The sequence below is a fragment of the Mus musculus genome, chromosome 5 (genome assembly GCF_000001635.26).
Source record: "Mus musculus strain C57BL/6J chromosome 5, GRCm38.p6 C57BL/6J".
NCBI classification, from domain to species: domain Eukaryota; kingdom Metazoa; phylum Chordata; class Mammalia; order Rodentia; family Muridae; genus Mus; species Mus musculus.
Window position 1 is genome coordinate 34,011,820 of NC_000071.6, and position 18,369 is coordinate 34,030,188.

An 18,369-nucleotide genomic window follows, 5' to 3' on the forward strand; every position below is an offset into this window, starting at 1 on the left:
TTCACACTTCTTGAAATCACACCATGCAGTCTGAGCTGCCAGTGTGGCAGGACCTAATAAGTGTGACTGTTAGTCACTCACACATCACCATCACAGACACAGAGACATCGCACTTCTCACGGGAAGCTGGGGCACAGGGACAAGCAGGAGAAGCATAAGAATGCAGGCTTAGACCACCCAGGCTCCCAGAAGGAGGGCATGCCTCCATAGCTTACATCTGCCCTACAGAGGACACAGAGCTACGGTATTTGCATCTGGTTGACCTAACACAGGCAGACAGATCCTGGTTCCTTTGAGAGAACTTTCCAGAAGGGCCTAATCTCATCCCTTTGCCAAAAGCCTGCCAGGATGCTCCCTCCTACAGCACACTCTTCCATGCTGAATTCTTTGTGGTTCCCTAGAATTGCATTTGTGTGGTGGTAAAAGGTAGGAGACTCTGCAGCCCTGGGAGGACACCAGCCCTGGCTTGGCTCTGCCTGGATTTGAACAAGGTGCATGCTGCATATTACCTCATTTCTTCTTCTCTGTAGCCCTGAGTCAGATTCTCTGGGCTTACATTCTGGAAAGACATTGCCCCAAGGAGACCTTAAGCCTTAACATGCCAACACCTTTCAACAGTTCCAAAAAGCAACAGAGAGGCAACCTGCTAGCCTTGCATGTGGTAGATGCAGAGTACTGTGTGCTTTCAGCAGCTGCCAGGATGGGCAGACACAGATTGGTCCTAGGTCCATTCACCTCAGGCAAGAACTGGCAGAAGATGCTTTCTGAATCTAGGAAGTTTCACAATACAACCTGACTAGCCTAAGTGAAGCAAGAGGTTATCTCCAGAAGAGTGGGAGTGGGCAGATATACAGACTTCAGAAATTGCAGGGAATTGGGAGGAAATCATTGAGACTACTAGGCAGAAGGCAGGGAGGATGACAAGAGAAATCAGGTGGGCTCAAATTTTGCATAGTCTGTTCCTAGCTAACTCTTGGCCATGCCTGGGGCAGGCCTCAGCTGTAGTGTCTGCACCTTCCTCTGAAACTTTTCCCAGAGGAAGCTTGCAGCTTCCCAACCTATTTCTGTTTAGTAAAAACATGCCTGGAACAGGGCTGCAAATGGCAGTGGACAACAGGGCTTGATGCTGAGCCTCTGGCCCTTGACAATGTATGGCACCAATCCACAGTGCATACTCCTGTGTAGAGGTGTTAACCACACCCAAGAACACAGGTACAAATCCGAAAAGGACAGGGGAAATGCTTGGAGAAATAAAGTTTTGAAAGAAAGATGAGAGACTGCTGATAAGGAAAAATTAATGCCTTGAGTATGAATTATATTTCAGGCCAAGAGAAAACTGTAAGCTTGGTGAGGAATGTCCATAGCAAGTAGGTTCCCATGTCCACAAAGCCCTCTTGGGGCTGCTACACAGGGGCCCATGAGACCTATTTCACATTTTAGGACCTAGGAAAGCTGTCTTCTTCCTACTGGAGCTTTCCTCCCAGGAGCAGAGGTGCTGACCCACTTAGGCAGTGATATGGGTACCCTGGAGTGGAGGGCCATGGGAGGAGCTCTGGGTCCTTAGGGTAAGATGGAGGGTAGGTAGTGGGGTGGGTAGAAGGAGCAATGCCCTTTTGGCACCTGACAAATCTCACTGGCAGGAGTTCAAGGCTGGGCCCAGAAAACATGACTACTTCACTGACCTGGCTGTCAAGGTCGGGGATGTGGCTACTGCAGTAGAGATGCGAATCATGGCTAGCTTACAGAGGTCTGCGGCTGAGCCTGTGGACACAAAGGGTTCTGTTTTAGTGCCTGGGGTATGTGGCACACAGTGTCTGAGCTGTTATAGAGACATTTTCCATGGAAACTGCTCACTCTCCTGGCTAACAATGAAGGAGTTTTTGCAAGTGGAAGCAAACCATGCATCTTCAATGCAACAGCTGCTTGCTTCTCAGTGCTGAGGAACACAGTTTGGATGCCTTAATGAGGAAACCTGACCCTAGGCAGATTCTCAGTGTACAATAGAGGGGTCCTAACCCATGTCAAGTAACCCATTTCCAGGACTGGCTCTATTGCTGGTGAAATTCCTAAAGACTCTGATTTCTGCTTTTAGAGGGAAACAGAATGGCCTCCATGTGTTATGGGAGGCCACCTCTATATTTCATTTTTTCCCCATACAGGTCTAGCTCATGGTGGTTTTAAATTTTACAGGTATACCTCACTGGATCCTTCCAAAAATGTCTTAAACATAAACATGGCTCTGCTACCCCATCATCAGCTGTGATGACACTTACTACCAGGCAGGACAGGTGAGGGCTGTGAGGCCCATACAGGACAGTTTTCAGAGCATGACTTTCACACCAAACATCCAAATACCTGAGGATCAGGGGACATGGACCTGCAGGGAAGGAACCACAACAGTGGCAGGCTAGGGGCTCTGGTACCTTGTACCACAAAGTTTACTGCCTGTCGCTCTGCTTGTGCCCGAAGCTGCTGGTCCTGTGCACAGATCCTCGGGAGAGGCCTCCTTCTACCCAAGATGGATGTCACATAGCCTAGGGCAGAGGAAGGAGAAGATAAGAGACAGGAACAAGTGGCATAGCACAGAGAGTGCTGTGCCTCCTTTCTTCTGCCACGGCTCACAAGGCAGTCCCAAGTATTCCCAGGGCAGGTGGCGTCTGTGGGAGAGTAAGGCCCACAGTGGGTGGCCTCTGTTGGCCAGCCATCAAGCTTCTACTCTTCTCCTCTGGCTTCACTAAAATCTTACACAGAATAAGGAAGGGCAGGGTTTTTTATTCTAAGGCTTGGGCACAGGAGCCATTCAAGAGTGTATGGCAGCTGGAATGGAGAGAGAGCAAGGAGTGTGAGTGTCTTCACAGGAAGGTAGATTGAGGTCTTCTGGGTCCCAAAGCTTACATAGCTTGGGGCTTTGAGGACATGCATAAAAGGTAGGGAAGAGATAGCTTAGTAGTTAAGAGCACTTATTCTTCCAGAGGACCCGGGTTTACTTCCTGGTATCCACATCACAGCTACCATCTGTAACTCTAGTCCCAGGGGATTTGACATCCTCTTCTGGCCTCTGAGGGTACTGCATGCTTGTGGCTCATAGACATATTTACAAGCAAAACACTTGTACACACAAAACAAGAATAAATGAATAAATATAAAAGCACATAAAATCCCACTATGTTGGGATTCTCTAGTGTAACAGAACTTATAGAAAGAATCTCTCTTTATATAGAGAGGGATTTACTAGAATGACACATATGCTGCATTCCAGCTAATCCAACAATGGTTGACTATGAACAGAAAGTCCAGGAATCAGTAGTTGCTCAGTCCACAAGACTAGACACTTCAGCTGGAATCTCAGTAGATGCTGGAACCCCAAAGAGGTAGGTTCTAATGACAGTAAAGGAATGGACTTGCCAGCAAGGCCAGAGTAAGCAGGCAAAGTGCAAAACCTTCCTTTTTTCATGTTTTTATATAGGTTTCCAGAGAAGTTTGGCCCAGATTAGAGGTCCCAGCTCAAATGATCTGAATTAAAGGTGTGTGTGTCTTCATATTTCAAAGATTTGGATTAAATGTGGATCTTACTACTTCAAACTAAGCAAAAAATACCTCATTGGTGTACCCTCCACTTTTGGGTTTTAGTTAATCCTAGATGTAGTCAGATTGACAACCATGAATAGTCATCACAAATCTACTCATTGACAACTTGACACACAATCATATCTACTTATATCATGATAAATTCATTTCCAAATAAAAATAATCAGGTCATAATAATGCCAAAACATAACTATCCAACATACAATTACAAATGCATTCTATATTTAATGGGTCATAATTACACCTAACATGATATAACCATCCCTTGCACAACCATAAATGCACTCTAAATTTAGATTAGGTGCCAATGCCCCTTGAGGGATATTCTTTTACTATCTCAAACTTAAATATGACAACCATTGATATTCTCTTGGTACTACATCATATGAAGAAATTGAGGAAAGAAAACACAAATATCTATAAAAATGCCTATTTAACAAAATTCAGCAGAAACATGTCAATTATAATCCTCATTTATGTAACTAGTCATTTGAAGTTAACTGGTCTTTATAACTACTTTCCTCTGTTACCCCACCCATTCTGTGTTTCCTCTACCCTTGGGCAAGAAACTCAGCAGGTCTTGGCTCTTTTCTGGAAGGAGTTACTCAGACCTTCATTTCTGGCAAGTGGATTAGGTTATTGTAGTTTCCCACTGACTGTAATCACAGGACCTGGTAGTAACAAGAGACACCCTCAAGGATCTTCTGCATTCCAGACATAATCTTTCTTACCTCCATTGTGTAGAAGTAATCCAATGTCCTCATGGTAATCTGGATCAACCACCCCTCTTAACACTGTTATTCCTTTCTTAGCTTGTTGGCTTAAGGGCATTAGAGACACAAAGTTGCCAGGGTGAAGTCTGAGCTCCCAGTTCAGTGGAATGTTTGCTGTGTCTCCTGGCAGGAACACTCCCCACTCTGGAACCATAACTTCTAGGACAACAGAACTTAAGGTTGAGGGAACAAAAAAAGTTTTCCCAGTGGGTCACTCTGGATATAGTGAGTAGAACGACTCCCTTTTCCAATTCTTGATTACTTGACTGAGGATCTAGGCTATGGGAGATGCTGACTCAAAGCATATACTGCCTTCTGAAGAACCCTGCCCAGCCTTCCATGCTGCTGCCACCTAACTGGTGTTGTAACTGTCTTCAAAAGGCCATTCCATCTTTCTTTCAGGTCAGCTGCTTCAGGCTGGTGGGGAGCATAGTAAGTCTAGTGGATTCTATGATCGTGGGCTCACTGTTGCCTTTCTCTGGCTGTGAAATGAGTTCTTTGGTCAGAAGCAATACTGTGTGAGTGGAATACCATGATAAGGCCTTTCTCTAAGTCCACTGATGGTGATTTTACAGTAGAAGCATAACATGCAAGAAAGGCAAATCAATGACAAGAATAAGTATCCAGTAAGAACAAAGCATTGTCTTTTCTACAAAGGAAGTGGGCCAATGTAGTCAATCTGCCACCAGGTCTCTGGCTGCTCAAACTGGTGAACGATGCCATGTCTGGGTTTCAATGTTGGTTGGTGTCTGCTGTTGGCAGCAGCTGTAGCAACAGCAGCTTGGTGTGTGGAAGTCCATGTGGTTGAGGCCATGCATAATCTCATCTCTGCCACCATGGCCACTTTATTCACGGGCCATTGGACAATGACAGGGATGGCTAGGGAAAGAGGCTGACTGTCCATGTAATGAGTCATCACATCTATTTGATTACTGAACTCCTCCTTAGCTGAAGTCACCTTTTAGAGAGTATTTATACAGGACATAAGTATCTTCACATTCTTCATCTATTTGGAGAGATCTATCCGCATACTTCTTCCTCAGATGCCTTTCTCAACAATTTTCCAATCATGTTCTTTCCAAATCTCTCACTATCCAGCCAGTCCATTGGCTACAGCTCATGAATCAAATGTATATCTGGTCATTTCTCCTTCCAAACAAAATGTACAATCATGTGTACTGCTCAAAGTTCTGCCTACTAGGAAGATTTCCTTTATCTGGTGTCTTTCAGGGTTGTCTCAGAAAGGGACTATAATGCTGCAGCTATCTGTGTTTGGATGATAACTGTATAATATACAGAATCAACAATAAACCAGGCTGTAGTTTTCTCTTCCTCAGTCATCCAATCACAGGGAACACCTCATGAGGCTACGGGTGGATACTTGGTAGCAGATGGCATTGTAATGGGAGTAGAAACCATAGTCATTTGGGCAACTTATTCATGTAACTTGATTGGGCCTTCAAGACCTGATCATGAATAGAACTGATCATGAATATACCACTTCTATTTGATAATATATCACTGCTGTGCAAATCCTATTTTATGACTTGGTGGATCAGATAACACCCAGCTCATGAGGTACAGCTTGAGTCACATGGTAACTTGGTAGCCCCTTGTCAAACATTCAGTTTCCACTAAGGCTCAGTAGCAGGCCAACTCCTTTCAAAGGTAGAACAGTTGTCTATAGATGATGGTAGAGCTTTGGTCCAAAATCCTGAAGCTCTCTTCTGTGATTCACTTATACAGACAGGCCTGTCAAAGGCTCTAAAGAGCATCCCTATCTGCCACTGAAACATCAAGTGTCTTTGGGTCACCTGAATCATATGGTCCAAGTGGCAGAGCAGCCTGCACAGCAGCTTGGACCTGTTAAATAGCCTTCTCCTGTTCCAGTTCCCATATAAAGCTAGCAACTTTCTGAGTCACTTTGTATAATAGGGCCAGAGTAACGCATCCAAGTGAGGAACGTGCTGTCTCTAGAATCCAATAGGCCTACTAAACATTGTGCTTCTTTCCTGGTGTTGGGAGGGGCCAGGTGCAATGGATTTCCCTTCACCATGGAAGGAATAGCTCTGCACAGCCCACATTACTGGCCTCCTAAGAATTTCACTGAGGCAGTGAATTTTTGGTTGGATTTCCCATCTTTTGATATGCATATGTGTTACCAATGAGTTCAAAGTGGTTGCTACCTCCTGCTCACTTAATCTAATCAAAATAATATTGTCAATATAGTGTATCTATGTGATATTTAGTGAAGAGAGAGATGATCAAAATCCCTTCTAACCAGGTTATGACACAGGGCTGAAGAGTTAGTATATTTTTGATGTAAAACTGAAAGGTTTATTGTCGGTCTTGCCAACTGAAAGCAAATTGCTTCCTGTGGTCCTTATGGATAGGTACGGAGAAAAAAGCATTTGCTAGATCAATAGCTACAAACCATTTACCAGATGTGTTAATTTGCTCAAGTAAGTGAATTGGAAACTTAAGGGGATTTTTGGAGAGTCAGTAGTGTTAGATGGTGTTTTGCTGGGGCAAATATGTGAAGGAGTATTTCACTGAAGTGGACACAGGTAAAAGACTAAGGCAGACTCATGATGTTTTGCTGAAGCAGACACAGGAGCAAAGATGTTCTGCTATAGCAAGCATGTGAAAGGACACATGATGAAGGATTCTTTGACAACAACACACATGTATTGGTCTGCCTTATATTGCATAGTTGAGTTGCATTTGTCAGACTTCATAGAAAGAAATGCACCAAGAAACTTCTGGTGGTATGCTACAGTTTTTTGCTGCTTCAGTGGACTTGGACTGATTGGAAGAGTGACATCAGCTGTGACAGATGCATGTACACATGCTGAGGCAAAACCTGTGGAAGATACGTGATGTTTGGAGGGTATAAATAGGACTCCATGGCCAGTGACAGAGGCTGAGCTAGGCTTGCTTATGGGTCTCACATCTTCGCTGATCTTGGCTTCCCTGAGAGAGGCACAGCCGAGAACTTCTCATGGCATCCTTCCAGGTTCCTCCTGTTGACTGGTGCTGAGGTTGAGGCCTGGCTGTCTCTGCTAGGTAGTGCCACTGCTGCTGATTTGTGTTTGCTATCCTAATTCTACCCAACTAGACTGCTGGTGTATTTGTGAAGTGTTTGTGAGTGAATCGTGCTGTTGCTCCTAACCTGTGAACTGAACTGCTGATTTCCAGACAACACAGACAGAAATTGCTCCAAAGAACCTTACTAAACAGGTTCACTTCCCCCATATCCTTTCTTTTCCACTACCTCTGGTGGGTGGTAGGCTACAAGGGAGGTTAAAGTTTTTAAGGGTCATCATTCAAAGTAGACATTGAAAAAATTAAAGTTACAAGTAAGGATACCAGATTTGGTACTTTAGCTGCAATTGGAAACATTACCTGATTTAGTTTTTGATAGTCAACTGTCATACACCCTATGATCTTAGCCTTCTGCACTGGCCAGATAGGTGAGTTAAAGAGAAATGTGGAGGAAACCACCACCCCTGCATCTTTCAAGTCCTTGTTGGTGGCACTAATTTCTACAGTTCCTCGAAGGATCTGAAGCTAGTTTTGATTTGCTATTTTCCTTGGCAGAGGCAACTCTAAAGGCTTCCATTTAGCCTTTCCAACTATAATAGCCTTTACTCCACAGATCAGAGAACCAATGTGAGAATTCTGCCAACTTATATCTATCCCAATTATACATTCTGGGCCTGGAGAAATAACCACAGGTTGAGTTCGGGAACTCACTGGACCTAATGTGAGTTGGACTTCAGCCCAAACTCTATTAATCACATGACTTCCATGAGTTCCCTCTTTAACTGGATGGCCACAGTATTTCTTGGGATCTCCTGGAATCAGCATTAATTCAGAACTAATAGACCTGGAAAGTCTGATTGTTTCCTTTCTCCCAGTATACAGTTACCCTTGTAAAAGGCTGTAGGACCCTCTGGGAGAAGGATGGGGGATATGTTAACAGTAAAACTTTTAGGTATTTTATCAGGGTCCTTCCTCAGGGAAAATTTGACATCCCTTCATTCAAGGGGTTCTGGATCTACCAACTAACTCAAGTCCACAAATTGATTCATGGACAGAAATTGCCTTTTGCCACAGTCCAGTGAAGCCTCTGTTTCATTTGTTTCAGAATTTTTCTACTTAAACAAATCAAACAAAAATCCAGTAGGCTTCTTATCTATTTCATGACTGAAACATGATTGATTAACCAGTACCAAAGATCCACACGAGTCATGACACCATAAAATTTACTTTGCCTGTGCTGCCCATTATGGGTCAGGCTGTTATGGAATTGCTTCATCTGTGCTGTCCATTCCAGTAGCCATGATCCCCTTGCCTTTGGAAATTCAGTGTTGCCACCTGGCCTCTATCTACAAGGTAGAGTTTCCCCGTTAAAATGATCTGGATTAAAGGTGAGTTTTTATACCTCAAAGATCTGGATTAGAAGTGGATCTTACTCTCTCCATATATAGAGAGGCAGGGGGGTAGCATTTCTTAGAATGACTTACAGTCTGCAGTCCAGCTAATTCAACAATGGCTAGCTGTGAACATACAGCCCAGGAATCCAGCAGTTGCTCAGTCCATGAGACTGGATATTTTAGGTGGTCTTTAGTAGACTCTGGAATCTAGACTTGCTAAAAAGACCAGAGTAAGCAGGCAAAGAGCTAAAACTTCCTTTTTCCATGTCTTTATAGCAGAAGGTTTGGCCCAGATTAGAGGTGGGAAGCTAAAGTGGTCTGGATTCAAAGGATCTGTGTTTTCTTGCCTCAAAGATTTGGATTACAAGTGGATCTTCCTACTTCAAATAATGCAAAAACCCCTTACAGCTGTGCCTCCATTTTTGGGTTTTAGTTAATCCCAGATGTAGTCAAATTGACAACCAAGAATAGCCATTGCAATTGCTTACATATGTTCCCAAGAAGTGAAGACTTCTGTTTTAACTTGGTGTGGATCAGAAGCAAATTTTTCATTGGTGAGTTCATAGGTCTGAGAATTGGTACAATTCTCTACATAAAAAAAATCTATAACTTTTTGGTGGTGGTGATAGGGTGTTAAGTACTGAAATCTAGAGTGTTGCACATGTTAGGTAAGCAAGCACTGAGCTGCCCTCAATGTAATCATCATGAAGTGATGAGGTTCTGAGTACCTCCACTCCATGGGAGACGTAATACAAGGACAGGACAGTGTGCTTCTGGGTCAGCACATCTGCTTCCCATGCCTTCACACGTCCATAGCTTCTGACTGGATGCTGGGCATCTCAGACTTCATGTTGTCAGCATAAGTGTGGCTTGTCTCTATCTGCCGGTGTCTTGGCAGGTTTATGCCACTTATGTATCTCCTTGTCTTTGAGGTTTATCTTTATGCTGGAGGGCAAGGACTTTAGAGTAACCTTTTTTGTAGGGCTATGAGATGTAGCCCTTGTGAGGCCTTTACTGGATGTATCAGGTATCCAGGGAGTTTATTCTGGCCTGTATGAATCCTAGAATGATCCATCTGGCTGTTTCCAGTGGTTATTCTGTGCAAGTGTTCTCCTGGGCTATACTGTGTGCCTCTAGACATAGGCACTTACAAGGACTCATCTCATTTTTCTTTTCTCTCAGCATCTACAGCAATAGGCTCAGTGTCTGAAAACCCATGTACTTTGACCTGTTTTATAGTTGTCCATGGAGTGACTCCATTGCGGTCCAAATTGGATGTAATCTGACTATACATGTTTTAAGCCTTGTTTTTACTCTACCCAACATTCCCAGCACTGCTACTGAGTTCCTATTTATAGTGCAAAAGGAATTGATGCCCTGGTGCTCAGGGTTGAAGTAACACTCTCAAAATCATTCTCATGTCAGGATACCTGGCAGGCCTCCACCATGTACTTAGGAGTGAGTGGTAAGCCATGGGTATATTAGTGCAGGAATCTACTCCCTCACCCATCCACCCCCAGTTAAATTGTGAAAATGGCTATGGCCACTCTAAGGCCACCAAGGCATGGGAAGGAGGTAGAGGAGCAAAAGCAGCAGCAGTCTTGGTTGATTACAGTTGAGATATCTTGATTTAGACAATTTTTCATTTTGTGTTAAGATATAACTATGTGAACAAGTTGTGGACTTGGCCTCCTTGTGGCCTTAGAAGCAATGGTGTGGTTGTGATTCTGTTTGGGCTGGGGAAGATAGAGTGCATGGACATCTAGATCCTGACCCCACTTGCACGGTTTGGGTCCCAGCCTCTTGGAATCTCCTTGAGTGACACACCTGTTGTTTGCCCTCATTTCACCTCTGCTCCTGATCTAATCCCTTTACTCCTCATAGACTATCCTCAGGTTATAGCTCTGACATCAGACTCTTCAAGCCTGTGGGGCCTGCCTAGACCCTATGAGCATGAGCTCAGGCTCCAGGCTATCAGGATCTCTTGAGTTCCTGAGAGCATCTGGGACTACAGTTGTTTGCTGTACCATGGGGCACATTCTAGAGCGCATATTTAAGAATGGGAAGTCCTGCCAGGCCAACCCAATTTTCTTTTTCATCTAGTTAGTCCTAATTTGTAAATGCTATCTCTGCACCTATTATTAACCCTCTTGCTTGTTGTTAATATCTGATCCTCCCTTTATTTCCTTTCTTTCCTTCTGTGATTCCCTCTGCTGCTCTTTCCTACAGTTTGCTTGTTTATATTTTATTTTAGTTGAATACAAGTCATCCACAGTTACAAATCTTTTTCTTTTACAATTATTCTTGGGCTGGACAGATGGCTCAGTGATTAAGAGCACTGGCTGTTCTTGCAGAGAACCTGCGTTTGGTTCCCAGCACCCACATGGTACCTCACAACCATCCATAACTACAGTTCTGGGGATCCAATGCCCTCTTCTGGGCTCCATAACACCAGCCACATATGCCATACACTTACTATACATGTGAACAAAACACTTACGCTCATAAAAATTAAAATAAATAAATATTTTAAAAACACCCTTTATCCTCTTATTTCCAATTAAGGTTTATGTGTCCAAGTCTCATATTTTTGGTGAGACTGGTTTAATTGGGATAGCTTTTTAAATAAATGTATGGTCAGTAAGATTGCAATGCATTTTCAAACAAATATGTGGGCAGAGTCATACTCACAGAGGGTATATAAAGCTACATCCATATTGTGCTATGTTTATAGACATGTTTTACTTGTGGAGATACTATATAAATGTAAATATAAATATAAATATAAATAAAGTACATGTCAGAATGTAGGAATATATGGTCTTCACTTTCAGGTGTAGGGTTTTGTTTGTTTGTTTGTTTGTTGAAACATGTTTCTCTGTTTAACAATACTGGCTGTCCAGAAACTCACTCTGCAGACCAGAGTGGCCTTGAACTCACACAGATCCGACTGCCTCTGACTAAGTGCTGGGATCAAAGGCATACACCACCACCGCCTAACCTAGGTGTAGGGTTTTATCTGTTGTGACAATTTTGGAGTTTTGATTTCTTTAAAAAACACAGAAATATTATAAGAATATGTTTTCATTTTAATCCCAGGTGTGGGTTATGGAGCTACTTCAGTTTGCCCACAGGAGCTGACTATGATTTACCTCATGCTTGCTCTAGGAGGGGCAAAGAAGAAATTAGATATCCTGACAGCTAAAATCAAACTTGCTCCAATAAACTTGACACCCCTAATCAGCAGGAAGGAGTCTAATGATAATGTTGCCCCCTTTCTGCCCCTGACTTTATTCAGGAATCTCTTTCCTTTCTCCCTTATCCCTTAGTGTTAGGGATTTGAAAGGGTGCAGAAGTGTGGAAGAAAAAAAGAATCCACAAAGTAGCAAAAGATAGCTACAGCTATCTGTTTACTTTTACCTATGTATATCTATCATGTTAAGTCAAGCTTGTTCATTTTGTTGCTACAGGTAGAAACCAGCTCTAGCCCCCTCCTTTCTACATGCAGTCTTTTAGCACTGTTGATCCAGTAGGGCTGATAGCTCAGACACCTCCACCCAACTTCACTAAGTCATACACAAACCATAAGACACTCATTTGTCTGTCCATCCACTTAGCAACAAAGTGAGGAGCTATGGACACCACTGTCTGTTTTAAAAGGAGAGGCCTGGCTGCAGCTGGCTTACCTGCACTGTGACACTGGCCAATAACTGTCTGGGCAAAGTCCTTGATTTTCTTGTACTTCTGCAAAAATCTCTCCAAAAAGTGGGTGGCTTCCAAAACAGTGACTCCAAGGCAAGCAGCAAGCCGCTCTTTCCCTGTGAGTCAGGAATACATACCATTAGAGTCCAGGCCTACCTAACTGCAGGCCTGAGGGACAAAGGGCCCAGTGGTGGTGTGGGTCTTATGTGATTGGTTTGGATAGTATTAGTTTTGGGCCTTACATACTGAATGTTAGTTGGCCACTGACCTGAATAAGGCCACTTAAAATGTATTTCTCCCATTAGTCTTGACTGTTTGCCAGGAGCTGCATGTGAAGTTGGGAACTGGCAGAATCATTACTCTCAGCTTAGTCAATAGGAGAGATCTGACTGTAGAAAAGCTGTGAGGCCCACAGGAACAAGGAAGGCAGAGTAGATGGCAAATGTGGAAATATGATATTCAGGGGCCCCCATGCTCAGCATTCTTATTTTAGAATACATGCTTTTGACCTAGGTCAGTATTTTGCTCCCAAAGAGGCAAAGTTCTTGTGAAGTAGCCACAATGAAGTAGTGAAAGTCTCTGGTGGAGGTGGCACCAAGTTCTAGCACATGAGCCTCCTGTTTGGGGGCTCAGATACTGGGATATACAAGTCTAGATCTGACTTCATCTCTGCCATCCACAAGAAGTTCTAGTGGTCTTGGGGGAAGTTGTTTAACTCTCAAAAATGTGTTTCTTCAATCATGAATTGGGAATAATAGTTCTTTTTTTTTTAATTAGGTATTTTCCTCGTTTACATTTTCAATGCTATCCCAAAGATTCCCCCATACCCACCCCCCCAATCCCCTACCCACCCACTCCCCCTTTTTGGCCCTGGCGTTCCCCTGTACTGGGGCATATAAAGTTTGCAAGTCCAATGGGCCTCTCTTTGCAGTGATGGCCGACTAGGCCATCTTTTGATACATATGCAGCTAAAGACAAGAGCTTCCGGGTACTGGTTAGTTTATATTGTTGTTCCACCTATAGGGTTGCAGTTCCCTTTAGCTCCTTGGGTAATTTCTCTAGTTCCTCCATTAGGGGCCGTGTGACCCATCCAATAGCTGACTGTGATCATCCACTTCTGTGTTTGCTAGGCCCCGGCATAGTCTCACAAGAGACAGCTATATCTGGGTCCTTTCAGCGAAATCTTGCTAGTGTATGCAATGGTGTCAGCATTTGGAAGCTGATTATGGGATGGATCCCTGCATATGGCAATCACTAGATAGTCCATCCTTTCGTCACAGCTCCAAATTTTGTCTCTGTAACTCCTTCTATGGATGTTTTGTTCCCATTTCTAAGAAAGGGTAAAGTGTCCACACTTTGGTCTTTGTTCTTCTTGAATTTCATGTGTTTGGCAAGTTATATCTTATATCTTGGGTATCCTAAGTTTCTGGGCTAATATCCACTTATCAGTGAGTACATATTGTGGGAGTTCCTTTGTGATTGGGTTACTTCACTCAGGATGATACCCTCCAGGTCCATCCATTTGCCTAGGAATTTCATAAATTCATTTTTTTTAATAGCTGAGTAGTATTCTAATAGTTCTTAGCCTAATCCTTAGCGCTGGGGCTGGTCAGGAATCCTATGAACCAAACTCTAAGCCAATGTGGGTTCTACTTGAGGTTTAATGTGCAACTATTCTCTTCTATTCTCCTTCAGGAATGCATACCAGGGCCCTTTCCTACCAGTAGTATTATGGAGAAAGTCCTGTGTTCTTGGAGTAACACCGAAGGATTCCAAGAGCTGATTCCTGGTGTCATTACTAGGGCAAAAGGAAGGTTCACTGAGCTTTGAACTAGCCAACTCCGGCTCACAAGGAATACCCAAGAGGCCTTTAGGCTTAAGGCTTAAGCTCTATGTCTATGATAGGAAGAGTTTCTTAAAAGAGGAACTATCTGACCTCTCAGAATCACCTTTTGATTCCCTTTTTAGTGAGGCTACCCCTGGCCTTCACCAACTGAAACCCTCAGGAGTTCTAATGGCAGCAATATTGAACACTAGGAGCAGAGAAAAGGCAGGTTTGCTTGGAAGAGTGGCGAGCTCGTTTTTGGTTTTTTTTTTTTTGTTTGTTTGTTTTTTTTTTTTTGTTTTTTGTTTTTTGTTTTTTTTTTCCTCAATAGAGAGGGACAAATCCCTGGCTCCTCTGCCCATGTCCAGACCTTCCTGGCACAAATTTTGCTGGGGGCAGGGGAAACCTCTTTAAATCCCCTTAGGGCTTAATGAAGATAGTGTGGTGTCTCCATAATAAAGTTATGTGTTTTGCTGCATTTTACTGAAAAATTTCATCAAAAACCCTTTCTTCCATCAAATTCTAATCATTACTTTCAGCTACAGCACTGGAATAGACAAGTCCATTGGCCATTCAGCCAGTCAGAGGAACTTAGAATTGTCTTCTTTTCTAATTTCCAATGCGTTGCTAAACTAATTTGGGGAACTTTTAATTTCAGATACTGCTAATTGCAGTTCCAGAGTTACCATTTGGCTCTTCTTCTTTGGCAGATTCTCTTTTCCCCAACTGTTGTGAGCATGTTTTTCTTTATGCTCATGAGCAGCTTTGAAGTCTTTGTCTACAAGTCCAACATCTGGGTCATCAGGCCTATGACTTTATATGTTTAGGCATCCTGGATTATATTCCAAATAAACAATTTTTCCAAGGATATTTTATTGCAGCAACATAAGTATAACTTGGATAGAAACTATTAGCAGAAGCTGGGTGCTCTGTATTAGACCTGACCATTAGTTTTTATGCTTGGATTGTTTTGATGGGCAGAATGTGGAAACGTTTGTTACTTTGGCTGGAAAAAGTCAATCAGCTTTCTGGGAAGAACTTAATGAGCCATTATTTTAAAATATTTTTTGTTTTATTTTATTTTATGTGTATGTTTGTGAACCATGTGCATGCTTGGTGCCTATGGAGAGCAGAAAATTGGCCATTCTTGTGGGAGTTTCAAAAATAAGACTGCTGGAAGTAATATAGACAGAAGAGGCCCAGATCATGTTTCAGAGGGAAATGGGAACTTTATTACTAACTGGATTAAGGCTATTTGCATAATATTTTGGCTAAAACACTGTGTGTGCTGATTGTGAAAGAAGGTTATGAAGAATCAGCTAATCTTGTGGTTGTCAACAAGAATAACACCATGATGCATTGGCACAACAGAAAAGTATTTTCTCAGTGTCAGCACATGAGAGCTAATAAGCTGTGGTCAAAGTGGGTAAGGCTACATTTCAGAACTTGGTAATGTAAGTACTGGTTTTGAAGGTTTTAAATGGAGGATTTGAGAATATCTGAGGCTTGGCACCTTGTGACAGAGTTGGAGTCTCTGAAGAAGGACCTTGACTGGCCATTGCTGAAGGTGAAGCCTCAGTTGCAATTAAGACCCCTCCAATATATTGGAGAATCCAGAACTGGAGGATGTCTACACCCAAAAAGTAGTTTTAGGTACTAAATGAAGCTGGTTAATGGGAAACTACGTATGCCACAGACAGCAGAGCTAGAGAAGTGGTGCTGCCCAAAGCCTTTGGAGCCCAGAAGACTGTGAGTGAATCTCAGATGTGTGCTGAACTATAGGATTTGAGTCTATGCTAGATTTTAGATTTGCTAAAATTTAAAATTTAGTTTATGATTGTTCATTTATGTCCCAGCATTTCCATTTTGGAAGAAAAACATGTAAGGATGAAACTTGGTTTTGTCTTTATAGGAGCCTATAGTTACGAGAATTTGCAAGAGACTTTAAAGGACTTTTGAAGTTCTGGAAGTTTTTTAAGACATCGAGAGGTTTTTGGAATTGGATTGTATTTTACATTATAAAATTAACATGAGGGGCTGGAGATGACTGACTGCTCTTCCAGAGAACCTGGGTTCAATTCCCAGCACCCACATGGCACCTCTCAACTGTCTACAACTCCAGTTTCAAGGGATCTGATATCTCACAGTCATATATGCATGCAAAACACTAATGAATATAAAATAAAAATAAATAAGTCACTCCTCAACTTTGAGGTTATAGAGTGGAAAGTTCCGGTGTTTGCATGTCAAGTATATGAGCAATTTATGCTCCTTAATTTTAATTGCTAGCGTGACACAAACTAGAATCACCAGGGAAGAGAGCCTCAGTTCAGGAATTATCTAAGATCAGGTTGGTCTGTGAGCATGTCTATAGAGAGTTATTTTGACTAGTGTAGGAAGACCCAGCTCATTGTGGGCAGCACTATTCCCTAGGCAGAGCTCTTGAACAGTGTAAAAGAACAGCAAGCAAGGATCCATGTTTCCTCTCTTCTCTTGACTGTGGATGTGATGCTTAAGTTCCTGTCTTAACTTTCCTGCAGTAATAGACTGTAGCCTGGAATTGTAAATATAATAAACCCTTTCTTCCCTAAGTTGATTTCTGCAGGGTAATTTATAACAGCAACAGAAGTGTTAACTAGGCCATTTCTGTTTCTAGCCATGAGAAAGTGCCTAGCATCAGGAAGCTCCAAGAATGTTGTATAGCCTACTTAAACAGGACTTCCCATACAGCCCAGGTATTGCTGCTCTGGGCAGCTTCCTAAGTTCTGAGGCTCCATCATAAGTACAATCCCCAGGGTACTCAGTATGAGGCTTGGCTTCACTTTGTGTTTCTCCTGGCAGAGTCAGGTACCTTAGGAGCAGGCATGAACCCTTATCCTCCTGCTTCAGGGTAGGCCTGGCATTCTGCATGCATCCAATGAGTTCCTGCTGATTGTACAACAGCTGAATATGGAGTTCACTGAGGAATCATGGGGAGGACTCAGCATTAGGCCAACCTTCAGAAAGCAGGAGCCCAGCAAGCCTGGGGATTAGGAATGAATTCCAGGAGGGACTAGAGTCCTGCTGAACTCAGAGATAGTGCATTAGAGTTTCTATTGCTGTGATAAAAGACTATCACCAAAAGCAACTTGGGAAGGAAAGAGCTTATTTAATTATACATTTCACTTATAGTCCTTCACTGAGGGAAGTTAGGGCAGGACCTCAAGCAGGTCAGGTACCTGGAAGCAGAAATAGGAGCAGAAGCCATGGGGGAATGCTGTTTTACTGGGTGGCTTCCAATGGCTTGCTCTGCTTGCTTTCTTATACAACACAGGACCACCTACCTACTCACGGGTGGTACCATTCACAATGAGCTGGAGCCTCCCACATCACTTATTAATCAAGAAAATACCCATAGACTTGGCTTCAATTTCTTGGAGGCAGGCACTTTCTCAGTTAAGATTCCCTTTTCCCAGTTATGTCTTGATTTCTATCACGTTTACAAAAATCAACTAGCACAGATGGCTATAAGCAGGCCCAGCAAGATGCTGAATTTAGCTGGATATAGAAGAGGCAATGTGCTTGTGAGCCAGCTCTGGGTCAAGATCCTAGATAACACATGGGATACATAAATCTTAGGTGATAGGAGGCCAGGAGGGACTGCCATACCTGCTGCAGGAGACGGGCATGCACATGCACATCTTTTCCCAGTGCCTTCTCTGCTTGTCTCATAGCCCCAGGGTTTCCCACTCTGTCCTCATCACAGTTCTCACAATGATCAATCACATAACCATTTTCTTAAGGTGGCGTTAGAGCTATGTTTCTCCCTGGCTAGGCATTACTATCAGCAGCTTCTGGGTTGCTCTGAATGGCATCTGTGGAAACACTCCTATATGCCACCACAAGCTGCCTGTCCAAGGTTCCTCCACTGGGTTTCCCAAGGCCCCAGTAGCACTGGAGCCTGGTGGTTTTATTATGCCCCAAGCCTGCTCATCAGCAAGGTCTGGCTCAAATAAGGGAGGGATAGAAACATCATGAACTGAATAGCAGATACACAGTAATT

The 18,369-nt window shown here is 43.1% G+C and overlaps 1 protein-coding gene across 3 annotated transcripts in view; it reads right to left on the minus strand.

Annotated features, from left to right (window-relative positions):
• Positions 1-18,369, minus strand: part of Poln (DNA polymerase N) — a 162,348-nt gene that overhangs the window by 4,641 nt on the left and 139,338 nt on the right. For 2 of the 3 annotated variants that reach the window (NM_001289803.1, NM_181857.4), the window contains 3 exons: positions 12,487-12,618; positions 2,424-2,534; positions 1,683-1,761 (listed from right to left, as the gene is read on the minus strand). In NM_001289803.1, the coding sequence (NP_001276732.1) occupies positions 1,683-1,761; positions 2,424-2,534; positions 12,487-12,618 (322 nt within the window). The remainder of the gene's footprint in view (positions 1-1,682; positions 1,762-2,423; positions 2,535-12,486; positions 12,619-18,369) is intronic. The other variant, NM_001289804.1, reaches the window with a different exon arrangement.